Source organism: Artibeus jamaicensis, unplaced genomic scaffold (genome assembly GCF_021234435.1).
Source record: "Artibeus jamaicensis isolate MK-2021 breed Jamaican fruit bat unplaced genomic scaffold, CSHL_Jam_final contig_1998, whole genome shotgun sequence".
Taxonomy (NCBI): Eukaryota; Metazoa; Chordata; class Mammalia; order Chiroptera; family Phyllostomidae; genus Artibeus; species Artibeus jamaicensis.
Window position 1 is genome coordinate 18,449,650 of NW_026521407.1, and position 12,968 is coordinate 18,462,617.

The 12,968-nt window shown below is 38.5% G+C and overlaps 1 protein-coding gene across 4 annotated transcripts in view; it reads right to left on the bottom strand.

Moving 5' to 3' along the window:
* ABCA9 (ATP binding cassette subfamily A member 9) overlaps positions 1-12,968 on the bottom strand; it is a 58,094-nt gene extending 45,126 nt beyond the window's left edge. For 2 of the 4 annotated variants that reach the window (XM_053657349.1, XM_053657340.1), the window contains exons 1-7: positions 12,541-12,968; positions 8,743-9,071; positions 7,480-7,581; positions 5,790-5,997; positions 3,570-3,734; positions 3,055-3,158; positions 2,118-2,344 (exon numbers count right to left, since the gene is read on the bottom strand). In XM_053657349.1, the coding sequence (XP_053513324.1) occupies positions 2,118-2,344; positions 3,055-3,158; positions 3,570-3,734; positions 5,790-5,997; positions 7,480-7,581; positions 8,743-8,751 (815 nt within the window). In that variant the 5' untranslated portion in view covers positions 8,752-9,071; positions 12,541-12,968. The remainder of the gene's footprint in view (positions 1-2,117; positions 2,345-3,054; positions 3,159-3,569; positions 3,735-5,789; positions 5,998-7,479; positions 7,582-8,742; positions 9,072-12,540) is intronic. The other 2 variants (XM_053657343.1, XM_037128102.2) reach the window with 2 other exon arrangements.

The window sequence follows — 12,968 nt, forward strand, 5'->3', positions numbered from 1 at the left end:
TACAAATGTAAAAGGCATTCCTGGTTTGCAGATGTAAAAAAATGGGGGGGGGCATATGTTGCCCCCCGATATAGATGAGTAGATAAAGATCAGATATAGATACAGATGCAACATAGGCATGGGACACATACAGATTTATAGATGGATGTGAAGGTGTGTTGTTTCATGTTATCAATGACAAAGAAGCAGGAAGAAAGTTTCTTATAGGGGAAAGAGGAGAAGTTTTCCAGTCATGCAGATCTGGGTTCAAGTTTTCTCTGCTGCCTTGTGACTATCTGATCCTGAAAGGCAGTTATGTAATCTCTTTAAATGTCCTTATCTTCTACCAAAAAACAATAAGAGGATAAAATGAAGTGTGGTACGTTATGGGTTTCCTATGGCAACTGGTCTATAGCATGTCCACAATGAACGCTTAGTTTTCTTTTAGTCCAAGTGGAAATTGCCACCGTGTTTTGGGAAGTCTTGCCTAATTGTGATGATTCCCTTTGCACAATATACTTCCATTCATCTGAAATTGTTAATTTCTGCCCTCTATAAATCTCTTCTTAACTTCATCCATACCCCGTACAAACAGAATGCCACAGTCTTTTCCTATGGGGGGGGTCCTATTTTTTAATGCTTTGCCACCAAATTTATTTGATTTCTCTCTCTCTCTCTCTCTTGCTTGCTCCCTCGCTCTCTTTATACTGGTTGCTTTTCTCTGATGCTCTGTCAAGTTTCATGCTTCTTTAAAAATACAATGACCAGCCCTGGCTGGAATGGCTCAATGGATTGAGTGCCAGCCTGTGAACCAAAGCGTCGCCAGTTCAATTCACAGTCAGGGCACATGTCTGGGTTGTGGTCCAGGTCCCCAGGAGGGGGTGCATGAGAGGCAACCACACATTGATGCTTTTCTCCCTTTCTTTCTCCCTCCCTACCCTCTCTCTAAAAATAAATTTAAAAAATATTTAAAAATTACAGTAGCTAAAATTTCCTTCAGGATCAAATCCTGTAATTTTAATATAAAAAGAGACACCAGGAAAAAATCCTCCAAATTCTAGCTCAAATCGGCAATGCATTTCCTCCACTTTTTGCACTCAGTTCATTGAACATTTCTGGAGGAAAAATAAATTTGCTGTATATTGGCAGCATTAAAAATGTCTGGTCTTCCTACTCAGCGGTATCTAATATTCTTTTAAAGACTACATGACATATATCTACAAATATTCTATATATTCTGCAAATCTTATTTAACATGGAGAGTAATATCACTGTGTAATAGGCACGTTCAAACCACTGCTATTTGAGTCCAGAACTTATGCTTTTACTACTATATGTCTCAAAAACATAGTTTGGCTAAAGTCATTAAAAATGGTTTTGCTAATTGGTTCCTGAACTTATATCTCTCAGACCATACTACTTTCCAACACTGAGGGCGACTTCACTTTAAGTACATTAATTTCACTTTCAGTACATTTTCTTAGTGTACTTAATTTCACTTTAAGTACATTTCCTGTTTAATCCTCGTGATCAAGAAGAGTCAGATATCATCATCAGTGTTTAACAGAAGAGAAAAACAAGGTTTAAAGACATCAGGTAGCTTGGTCAAGGTGCTAATGCTCAGATGGAGGTGGTCAGTGGCTTTCTGCTCCCTGATCCTGTTCTCACCACTCTGTGATACCTCCACTGAAGAAAGCTCTGTGCTTAAGGACAGAATATGCTTTATTTCCCTTCAGTGTCATGAAAGTAAGAATTCATTCAATGTGGGGTCAACATCAATCACCCTTTCTAATAAAATATCTGATATATTTCATTAAGCATTAGAAGCCATATATATATATATAGGTATTCACCCATCTATAGTAACTAGCAACTGAGAGTCATGTTATTGGTTAGTGATCTGGGTTTCAGTCATCTATAGAATCTATTAGAATCTAATTCTAATAGAATTAGACTTTCCTTAATTCAATGAAGTATAAAAAGTATATTTACCAAGCTTACAAGTCCATCTACCTCATTCTTTTATAACACACTCCTTTATGGAAGCCATCGAGTTTCAATATGATACGTTATAGGTCTAGGGAGTCCAACCAACTTGCTCTGCTTACGCTGCGGGACACACTATTCCTGTGATTTACCAGAATGCTGACTCTCGAAGGCCCATCATTGTCATCGACGACTTAATGTACTGCCTTTCTTGCGCCACATTGATGGAGACATAGTATATGAATGTAGAAAAAGAGATAATGCAGAAGAAAATGAAGACATCTGTTGCAAGTCCTGCTTGGGCAACAAAAGGTAATATCTTCATATTTATCCCAGTAACTGACATGAGCTGTTCCATCACCGAATGATTTGTTGTGATCTAAAGAAAGATATCGATAAACAAATTGTTATTATGGAGCCAATTATAACCTCATGCATTTCCTCTCAATGATAAGAAATTACGTGCATCCACATTTAAATATACATGCCCATCATGATCTGTGCCTGTGAAGTTCCTGTCACACTCCGTTCTCTCTCTTGATTCCTCGTAATATCCCTACCTACCAGCGTCACTGCACAAAATTCTGCTCAATCTTGAAGTCTCAGCTGAAATGTCACTCCCAGTGGTAAGCCCACTCTGATTATTTCTCATCAGAGTATCTTCTGCTTCCGTGTTTGCCTGGCAAACCATTTATAATGTCATGATGGAATCGAAACTCTTATTAGGACTATATATCCATTGCTCTCCCTTCAGTCTTCACTAATCCTGGAGAAAAGCACCCGTGTTCTACTTATTTCCTGCTCCTGAGTGCTCAGTCTAATGGCTCAAACACAGTCATGGGCCACGTAACAGCATTCTGTGCAGTGATGAGCTGCACTTTTGACAGTGGTCTGTCACCTCACCCAGTGACACTGCCATCCCAATATCACTGTGCACAGTGGGGCAGGAACACCTCGGAGTTGTTCAGTACATTGTGCCAAATAAAGTGAGTGAATAAGTTGGTTAAATATAAGACAGGACAATTCATAAGATAACCATCCGTCAAAACTTAACTTACAATTTATTTGTTTCTTTAACTTCATACTCACTTCTATGATAGCAGCATTAATGGCAGCTTGAAAAGCTATGAAGCCTTTCTCCCAGAACTGTGAGACTTTACACGTGACTTTGTCGTCTGCTGTCTGGCAATGAGCTTTAGAAAAGGGAGAGCGCAGCATAAACAGTTAGGATGTGGCCATAGGGAAAATAAAAACTTCCGATGTTCCAACGTGCACCCCAAGTCCACAATAATATAAAGAATGGTAAGGCTTTCCCAGTGAAGTTTGCCATGCACACCCAAGGAGAGTACGCTAGAGCAGCTTTGTGAATATGAAGATCAGTTCTCGACAATTTTCCATCTGATCTTATAATTCTCTCCCTTAGCCAGGAATATTTTGTTGAGCTTTGCTGTTGCTTGTGCCAAAAAAGCACTGCATTTTATGCACAACATATACATACTTTATGTAACTATATACATTGTAAACTACATATGTATGTTTATCTGTTCTCACAGGAGCTCCCTTGTGACTAATCCCATAATAGCAAAAAAAAAAAAGGAAGTTACCTGAATGGTCTCTGTGTTCCTTCATTCTGGGGATTCTCTCTCCCCAGAAAAACTTCAAATGATAGGAGAAGTTATCATTAAAGATGACTCTCACTGCATCTATAGAATAGTTTAAGTCCAATTCACTCATGCTTTTCTCATCAGGCCAGCCTGTGACCATTCTTCCTGCCATGTGAGAGAAGGGATTAGGTAGGAAAGGCTTCTGTGTGGTCCAAAGACAGCAGACCATGTTCAATTATGTTAAGTTATGGTAAAGTTGTCTCCCCACCGAAGGCAGTGCTGATCGTAAAGAAGAGATTCACGCCTGGTGTGTGTGGGACTCGGGGGGGGGGGGTGAATTCTAATGCTGTAGATAAAATCAAAGTGCTGTGTGGCAATCTCTTTTATCACAAACAGATTGTGCCTTTCCAGATGAAATAGCTAACCAATAACTTAAAGCATGATGAATTTGGAATATTAACTGTGCCAATGCATACATTTAAGCGCACGTACACGTGGCCCTACCTAAAGTTGCAATATATACTACATTTATAAATATATCCTATAATTATAATATACAGAGTGGGGCAAAAGTAGGCTTACAGTTGGTATGTATGCATAACACACAGTTTATTCTTTTACTATTACTTATTAATTACCATTTTCCACATGAACAACTATAAACCTACTTTTGTGCCATCCTGTATATTTTCGTTTGATGATGGTGTCATTATCTAAGTTAAATTATTAAATTTGGGAGTTTTTTCTCAAGAGACTTTGTTCACTGGAGAATATGTGATGTAAATGAATGACTCTTGCTGACCAAACTCAGGCCATTAACCCAATGTCTGGATTCCGTTGAATGCATCCACCTGGTGCAATTCAACATGTTCTATTGTCCTCAGTGTTTCCTGCCATCTGGCAGCCAGAGCAGAGGTTTAATGAGACTCAGGCCCTATCTTTTAGGCCAGACTATAGGTGGTGGCATATTCTTTGATCAGCACCATAATTTGTGATTGTCTAACGTTTTGCAATATTAGCGGTCACCGACGCTCAGTGCCTAGATCCATTAATTAATTCAATAGGAGTTTCCAAATGAGGATGTTTTATTTCCATCCTTTGTTTTTCATTTACTAGTAGAACATGTTTATCAAACAGTACTTTCCATCATCTGTTTGGCTACCCAACAGTAAAGTTCACATAAGATAAATGCTGGTATTTTCACTTGATTTACAAGTTTTCATAACAACTGATTTCCTATCATCCTCTAAAGACAAACATTTAAAATATTATTATAAAAACATGCATCTAAATGTACACTGAGTGAGTTTCAAATAATTGTACTTATTCTTGTGAAGCTTTCCGTATGCCTGGACCAGTGGGAGTCTCTTTAAGTTGACTCCTGAGGGGTTTTTTTTTGACACAACCTATTGCTATCAACGGCTTCCTAGCTATCTAGAAGGTCAAGGTTCCTCAGCTTGTAACTCTCCTCTCCCAGATCCCTACATCTCCTTTCTTCCAATCCTGAGACTTCCGTGTTTCAAGGACACAAGGGTGAGAGAGTTAGACTATTCCCCAATGACTTATTTGGTACATCCCACTTTATGTATACAAGAGCCTGGGAATACCATTCTAACACTCCAGCACCAATCTACTTCCTGAAAGTGGCTTCAGTCCTTCTCCCATTGGCCCTCTCTGCCTGCAGTGGCTCCTGGTTTGTTCTTAAGCAGTTTGCATCCTCCTCACAGGCACATCAGACACCCTCCAGCGAGCCTGTGGTCGTCAGGGCCAATGAAGCAGATCAACAGCGGGGCCTCTTCCCCACTCACTCACATTTTGGGGCTCAAAGACACACTTTATTTTCTATTTTGTTGTAAATATTGCCCACTGTTTGTTGGTTTTGCTGTTGAATTTCTTTCTCAATTGTTATGTATTTAAAGAGATGAAAAAATCATGCCATCACCATTGGCTAATCTTTTCAGAATCTCCTCACGATGTACATTTGAATAATCCTTCACTCTTTCATTTTAATATGGACTACACAAAGTCCATAACATTTCCTAAATAGGAGCCTAGTAAATAGAGTAAGAAAATCTCCTTGATATTGGAAAGGAATACACGTGAATATTGTTGATTAAATCCAGAGACTTAAACATGTAACACAGTTCATCGAGGAAATTCCAAAACGAATTTGTATATTTCACAAATAAGGAAATTACCATGAATTTCTGGAGAACATACCTTTCATGAACGGGGCTGAAGCCACTTTGTTCATGATCTCCTGAGTTGCTTTGGATTCAGGTGCAAATGCAATCACATAATCAGAATCATTAAAGTTATCTACACGTCCCAGGTCCACTGCAGGTATTTGAGGAAAGTCGTTAGCCTGGTGTACTTCAGAAGACAACAGGTATGCAAATAACGCCAGAAGAAGTGAGAAAAACCACTCCTACACAGAGATGGGAGAAAAATGAAGCAGATCAACAGCAGTTCAACCGCCGATTAATCCTCCCACACAGTTTAAAACACTTAATTTTTAATGTAGTTTTGGATTCCATTTTTTCCTCTCCTACTTTTTAAATGTCCCAATTTTCTTTAATCTGCACATTTTAAACTATGCACACCATCTGTCAAGACAGAATTGTACCATCAGTTACAATTATAATCTAGAATCTAAGCTTATCATACTTTCATTCAAGTTTTACAGGCTGGATGGTTTCATGAATGGCCCGAAGGTTTAGACTTGTGTTGAAACCTGAGTGATAGTGATAAAAATACGTTAGGTGGCGTGAAATAAATGGCCAACCTCCACCAATGGGAACAAGGTCATATTTCCATCTTCTGCTTCCCGTATGTGGAAAGACATAGTGCCAAAATATTGCTTATATCGAAGAATTTTAAAAGTCTTTGTCATTGCAACCACATTTTGGGATTGAAAATGCAACAGAATGTGTGTGGAGTCCATGATAAAAACATGCTTTATTATTTGTTTTTAATTTTAAACACATGGCCTTTAAAAGAGGTATACACCTTACTCTCCATGTGGTCTGATTTTAGCTCTGTGTGTAGGTTAACAGATAATGCTTATGTAAAAGGAATTAAAATGATGGTGGCAAAGCATCTTCATAGAGTAGAATCCAACATTTATATTTACATTCATAGAATCCTTACTCCATGCAAGGGGTTTTGTATATCTTACTCCTGCCAACCCAACCATTCAGTGCAAATTGGTTGAAAGAACACACACACACACACCGTCCATAAGATCAAATGTTAATATTTCAACTTTTGATCTACGGGTATTTTATGAGTACCTTTTTTAACTTATTGAATTTTTTTTCTGAATTTACTACACAAAACACACCTAATTGTTCTTATCATTACAAGAAAATGAATACTATCTTAATAGAAGCAGAAGTTCAAAATGCATTTCTTTTCCTCCTTGTTTATATGCCCATTATTTCTTTCAAATTGATATAATCCATATGCATAACACAATTGTATGGAAGTGCTACAATGTCCCTTTCAAAAGCTTTTAAAAATTTTGCCTTTGTTTCTAAATTAATTCTGGGTGAAGGGCTGCATCTTTCTTTGGCTTTGACCCTGAACTTGCGATCCTATTCCTTCATGAGTTTCAAATGACTTCAGATACCAAGATTTGTTATCTCTGCACATAAAGAGGTGACTTTATTTTTCATGATCTCATATGAATTATTTTTCAAATGCCTTAAGACATATAATAATAATATATTTTCAAGGAATCTTTTTTGAAATAACAGCGAAGTACAAAATTCAGAAAAACTCCAGTCAGTTAGAAATAGAATATATATGACACATTAAATAATGAAGGTACAGTGTTTGTGCTGCCTGAACAAAATATTTCTTCCTCTTCTGTGAGAACCTGAGCCGTATCATAGACCCTGAGCCATACCAAGAAGGCTTCTCTCTTCATCCTCCATTTTTTAAGAAAGTTCTTGCTGAGAAGAGCCCACGTTTGCTGACGCACACTCACGTGCCGCTTGCTCATTCTGACCTGTTTGTGGGAAACAGGAAATATTGTGCAATCAAGAGAAAGAGCATAACACCGTTTCAATTGCCTGCATAGCAAAGAAGGGAGCTGAAAAGCTTAAAAAAAAAACACATAAAAGGATGTCCAAGCTTGTTGAAAGAAATTAAACATTTTAAAAATTATTAGATATAATTTATATTTACTCCTGAATGGACTGACAATGATTAGAGAGTTTAACAGAGTCAAGTGTTGTCCCTTCACTTGGCATTGTTCAGTGTTCTAGCAGGGATAGGAGAACTTGACGTCTTGCTGGTGTGAGGTTTGACTTACACAACCATCTCGGTGATTCATTACCAATTCATTACCTTTTACACAACCATCTCGGTGATTCATTACCAATTCATTACCGCTGTCCTTTACTCTGGGGTATGTGTGCGGAGGACATTTTCACATGAGTCCTTGAGGGGACCTTTACAGAGATGCTCTTCATAATGTGGATTATTGTGATGCAGTTTGGTACATCGTATTTTAATCAATACAGTGCATAGGATACTATGCAGGATTCAGAAGCAGTGGATGGGTAGCCATCTATCCACATGAAGAGATCTTAAAACATAGTGCCAGTGTTTTAAAAGTAAGAAAATGTTGAGAGTTATATCACAATATCATTTATATTAATCAACACCTCACGCAATACACACTTTCCAGGAATATCCAGGAACTAAAGGATCATTGTCAAGTACAACGAAAAGATCACCTGTGGCAGTGGGAGTTGGGAATAAAGGTTGAGTATAACATGGGTTATTTATGGAAATGAATGACCAAAACATGATAAAAATCTGTCTTTGTTTGCACCATTTTGTGTGCCATGAAATCAAAAGTATGATTAACTCCATCTTTATCCACCTTTTCTAAGTCCCCAAAATTCCCATACCAACCATTTGAAAAAAAAAAAAAAAAAGACAACGAGTCTAACAGCAACAAAACCCAAAAGGGAGGAGATAGAAATTCTCATGAAATTTCAGAGAATTCTGTATTGTTCATTATGGCTAAAACAAAGAAAGATGGGAAGCAGTTTTGAATATAGGATGTTGGGGAGAAAATAACATTAACTAGCACTAATGATAGTTTCCATGTTTCAGGTAGTTCTAAGTATTTATAAGAATTAATTTGTTTAATCCTCACAGTAAACATTTGGGATAGATCTTACGCTCCTCGTTTTACAGGTGAAGAAGATGAGTCAGAGAAGGCAAAGCAACCCTCCAAACACAACTAAGGGCAACACAACCAGGGCTGCCATCCAGAGGGCCAAGCTCTGGAGCCTGCTCTCCTAGCCAGGGCGCCACGCTAGCGTGGAAATTCATCTAGGGGGTGTGCGGACCACGTCTCCCTTCCGTGCAGGATCAGAGATCCTACCAGCGTCCAAAGGGGCAGTGAGGAGCTTCAGGAGGGATCCGCTCAGGCTGTTAGCTCCAGACTTCAGTTCGTGCGATCAGTATCAGAAAGCCCAAATGCTGGAACAGAAAGAAAAGCACGTTACCCTCAAAAGACAAAGAAAATACATAATATGCAAAAGAAACTATATGATAATAAACAGAAGGAACTTTTAAAATCTTCCATTTAATGACTATAATAAGATTCTTTAAAAGGTAAAAAGAAATGAAAAGGAAATATCATACTAAGAATTCCCATTTTAGTTATAAAGAACATAATGCCTTCCATGATACAGAGAAAATTTTGTAGTCCTTCCAAATTTCCCAAAGAAATTCAAACATATTTGAAAATAATGAGATTAAAAATAACTAAAATGAAGAGAAAATAATAAAAAGTGAAGTATTTGGTGAAGCAATATCCAAAAAGAAAAAAATACAGTTGCAAGAAAAATACATTGTAAAAAACACAATGGAAATAAATTTTCAAAGTAATGGGAAGACATGCATATTTCCAAAAAGGCTCTCCAAATACCAAATAATATAGTTACACAGAAATAGCAAAAGCAGTATTTATGAAATTAAAGGCAGCAGACTTCAGATAAAGGATAAAGGGAAAAATCTATAGAGAATGAAGTTTACAGGACAGAAATGGAATAGTTACGAAGGGAGTAAACTGTTTTTAATGAAGTAAAATCAGCCCAATATCTTCAAAGTAGAATTGGAAAAGTGATTTGGTTAACTTCCTTCTGAAGAATATACCCAGATAGACAAAACTAAAGAAGAACACTGAAGAAAATCTATTTGCAATAAAACTAGAATATGATTTAACCCCATCCCATACCACACTTTGATTCTAACAAAATACGTGGTGCAGTTTTATTGGCAGTAGAGAAGAGCACCCCAAATAATTATCAAGCCTTTGTGCAAATGGACCTCAGCCATGCATATGAATGCATGGGAGGGAGGTGGCAATGTGGATAAGGGGTGAACCGATCACAGATACGAGAGTCAGACATGTACGTTTGTGCTTGGAGGTCCTTGAACTGGAAATGCTTTCTAGGCAACGTAGGCATAACTATCTGCAGGCACCCAGGTTGCTCTGCTGTTGCCAGTGAGAGACGATGATGCCTTTACTCCATTTTATGGGTTCAACCTTGGCCTTGCAGGAGGAGAGCACTAGCCTTGGGGCTTACACACAGATCCACCACTCAGTCAGTCTGTCAGTTTCCAACATGTGGTTTAAGTCATTGGTGACTCTTTATGGAATTGTTTGCAGAGAGCTTTCTAATTTTAGTCTAGAACCTATATAACTACCAAAGTTCAGGACATATCTGTGAACAACCATGAACTGATCACTTCAAACCTAATGAAGGCAGCAGACTTCAGATACGACACTCGATCTGGTAGTAGTGGCGTCAAGTCATTATTTATATGGTTGTCTTAGTGCAGCCGAGGAACTACTAGTGTATTTCCCAGAATGTGCTGCGTAATTGCCCTGCACAGAGCATATCTCATTATTTCCCCATAAGGCAGAATAACAAAAAGACTCTGAAACTTGTAGCATGTGAATGCCTGTGATTTATCTTAGTTGATAAAGAAAACACAAGACCTAATCTTAGTTAACAAGCCCAACATTCTAAGAGGGGGAATTGGCCCAGGAAGTGTTCCAAGGACAGTGCTTGGAGCACAAGTCTCATTGCTCAACGAAGCCTGCGATTAAAGGTAGTGGTACCCTCCTTTGGTGCCATATTAAACAGAGATGGAAACCATAGGGTTGCTATTGTGCCCCTTTCTTTATTTTACCAATGAGGTTGCTCTTGGGTCTTAGGTTCAAGGACTAAAATCCTAATTTTATTCATAGGGCAGGGGCAAAGCCGTAACTATGTGGCCCCCTGCTGGTGACTTGGGAGGCAACTCAAATGGGAAAATCACCCACTCAAGTTAGCCTGGGACCGGGGTACTGCCCGAGACAGAGACTAATTATACTTTACTGCTGGCAATACTGTGCTGTTGCTATTTAAGTCAAGGAATAATTGAAGAGAACTGGCATGCAGAATAATGGTCCTATTCTAATCCCAGAATTTGGGGACATATTACATTATACAGCAAAAGAGAATTACGAGATGGTGTCAGATGGGAGTAATTTGCTAAATGACTGATTTTAAATCAGGGAGGTAATCCTGGGTTATCTGAGCGGACCCAATGCAATCACAAGGGTCCTTAAAAATGGAAGAAGCAGGCAGAAGAGGAGGTCAGAGTGCTGGGATGCTATAAAAATTCAATCATTGCTGGCTTTGACAATGGAGGGAAAAAGGCGTGAGCCAGGGAAGGGGGAAGCCTCTAGGAGCTGTAACAGCAAGAAAACACATCCTTGAGTACATCCTCCGGAAAGGAACACAGCCCTGCCAACACCTTGAGTTTAGTCCAGTGAGACTCACCTCACGCACCTTACCCCCCCAAACTCTAACATGGCAAATCCGTTTCTTTTTTAAGCCATTAAGTACGAGGTCATTTGTCAGAGCAGCGATATAAAACTAATACAGGAGCATGGAAGGAAGACTGGGAACCAGGCAGGACGAAATTCTAACACGGTCTAAGGCAAGGGCTTCCTTCCATGATGTGCCATTTATGGAACCCGGGGCATGAATTTATGTTTAAAAACCGCCCGGGGGTGAGCGGAATTCGGAAGCTCTGTGGGTGAGCCCCTGACGTTAGGGCACCAAAGCAGGTGCAACAGCCCGCAGGACTCAACTCAACCAGCCGCAACGTTTTGGGTTAGGAAATCACTTGCTGCAGTATCCCAAAGGGTTAAATACATTGCCCGAGCGCCTAGTCTTTTTTCTGTGGATTGGTGCATTTGTTGAAAATTACTTATGGATAAAGAATAATTAACATGATCTAATTGTCATAACTGTGGCTATTTATTTCTCACTGTTAAGACTGATGTTTTTTTTCTCCACAGCACACCCTGATATGAATACCAGGAAATGATACTACTCAGCATAGTAGCACAAAATGCCTAATTAGCTTAAATTGCCCTGAAAATCATGGGACATACAGATAGTAACTTGGCTATAAAACTCCAGTCATGTCCTGTCAGGTAGAATTCCTAGTATTTAGAGAATAAATACAATGCACAACAAATTAGATAAAAATTCTTACGATAAACAAGGTCAATAAAAATATTGTCCCAAGTTTTCTTCATGAAAATATTCTTAAGAGAGTTAAAACAATTCAAAACTCTAAATTTGTGCATATTTCTCAGTGCTTACAAATCCTCTGGCAGTAAAATTGAAAACGAACAATAAAGAATAAGTAATTCTAATAACTTGGCATATAGCTCACACTTGCAAAGGGAAATCAAAAACGAACATTCCTTTCAATTTCTCCAATAGCTTATTAGAATATACATGGTATTTGTCCAAATATGCTATTAGTGACGGAGTAAAAATGAGGGGAAAAAATCTTAGCTTTCCAACTGATTATTTACCCATACAATACAAAATACTCAGATGATTTGAGAAATCAAAACGACTCATTACGAACTTACCGCATTTAGTAGTTTCCATCCAAATGTTTGGCATTTCCTGTTTGAAGTCGTAGGTTATATTTCCACATGCAAAACAACCACAGTTTTAGGGGCTGACTTACCCTCAGGAAATCTGGAACAAGAATCTAGAGACAGTTCATCCATGGGTCTCTGCGTGTCCTGGAGAAGAATTCACATTCCTTTTAGGTCGCTACTACATCATGCTTTTAATTTCATGTTTATTGTGAATAGTTCCGTTTCAGAATAATTTCTGAAAAGGATTATGGTCTTAATTCAGCCAAGCTGCCAAAAACTCGCTGCTCACATCACATGGTGACTTCTTTACAGTTTTCCATTTCTTTGTTTCTCCCGCCAGTTCCTCAGCAGGGACTTTGTAGTTGCAGATGGCTGGCTGGACAGATCAAAACGTTACAAACTATCAGCCCAGA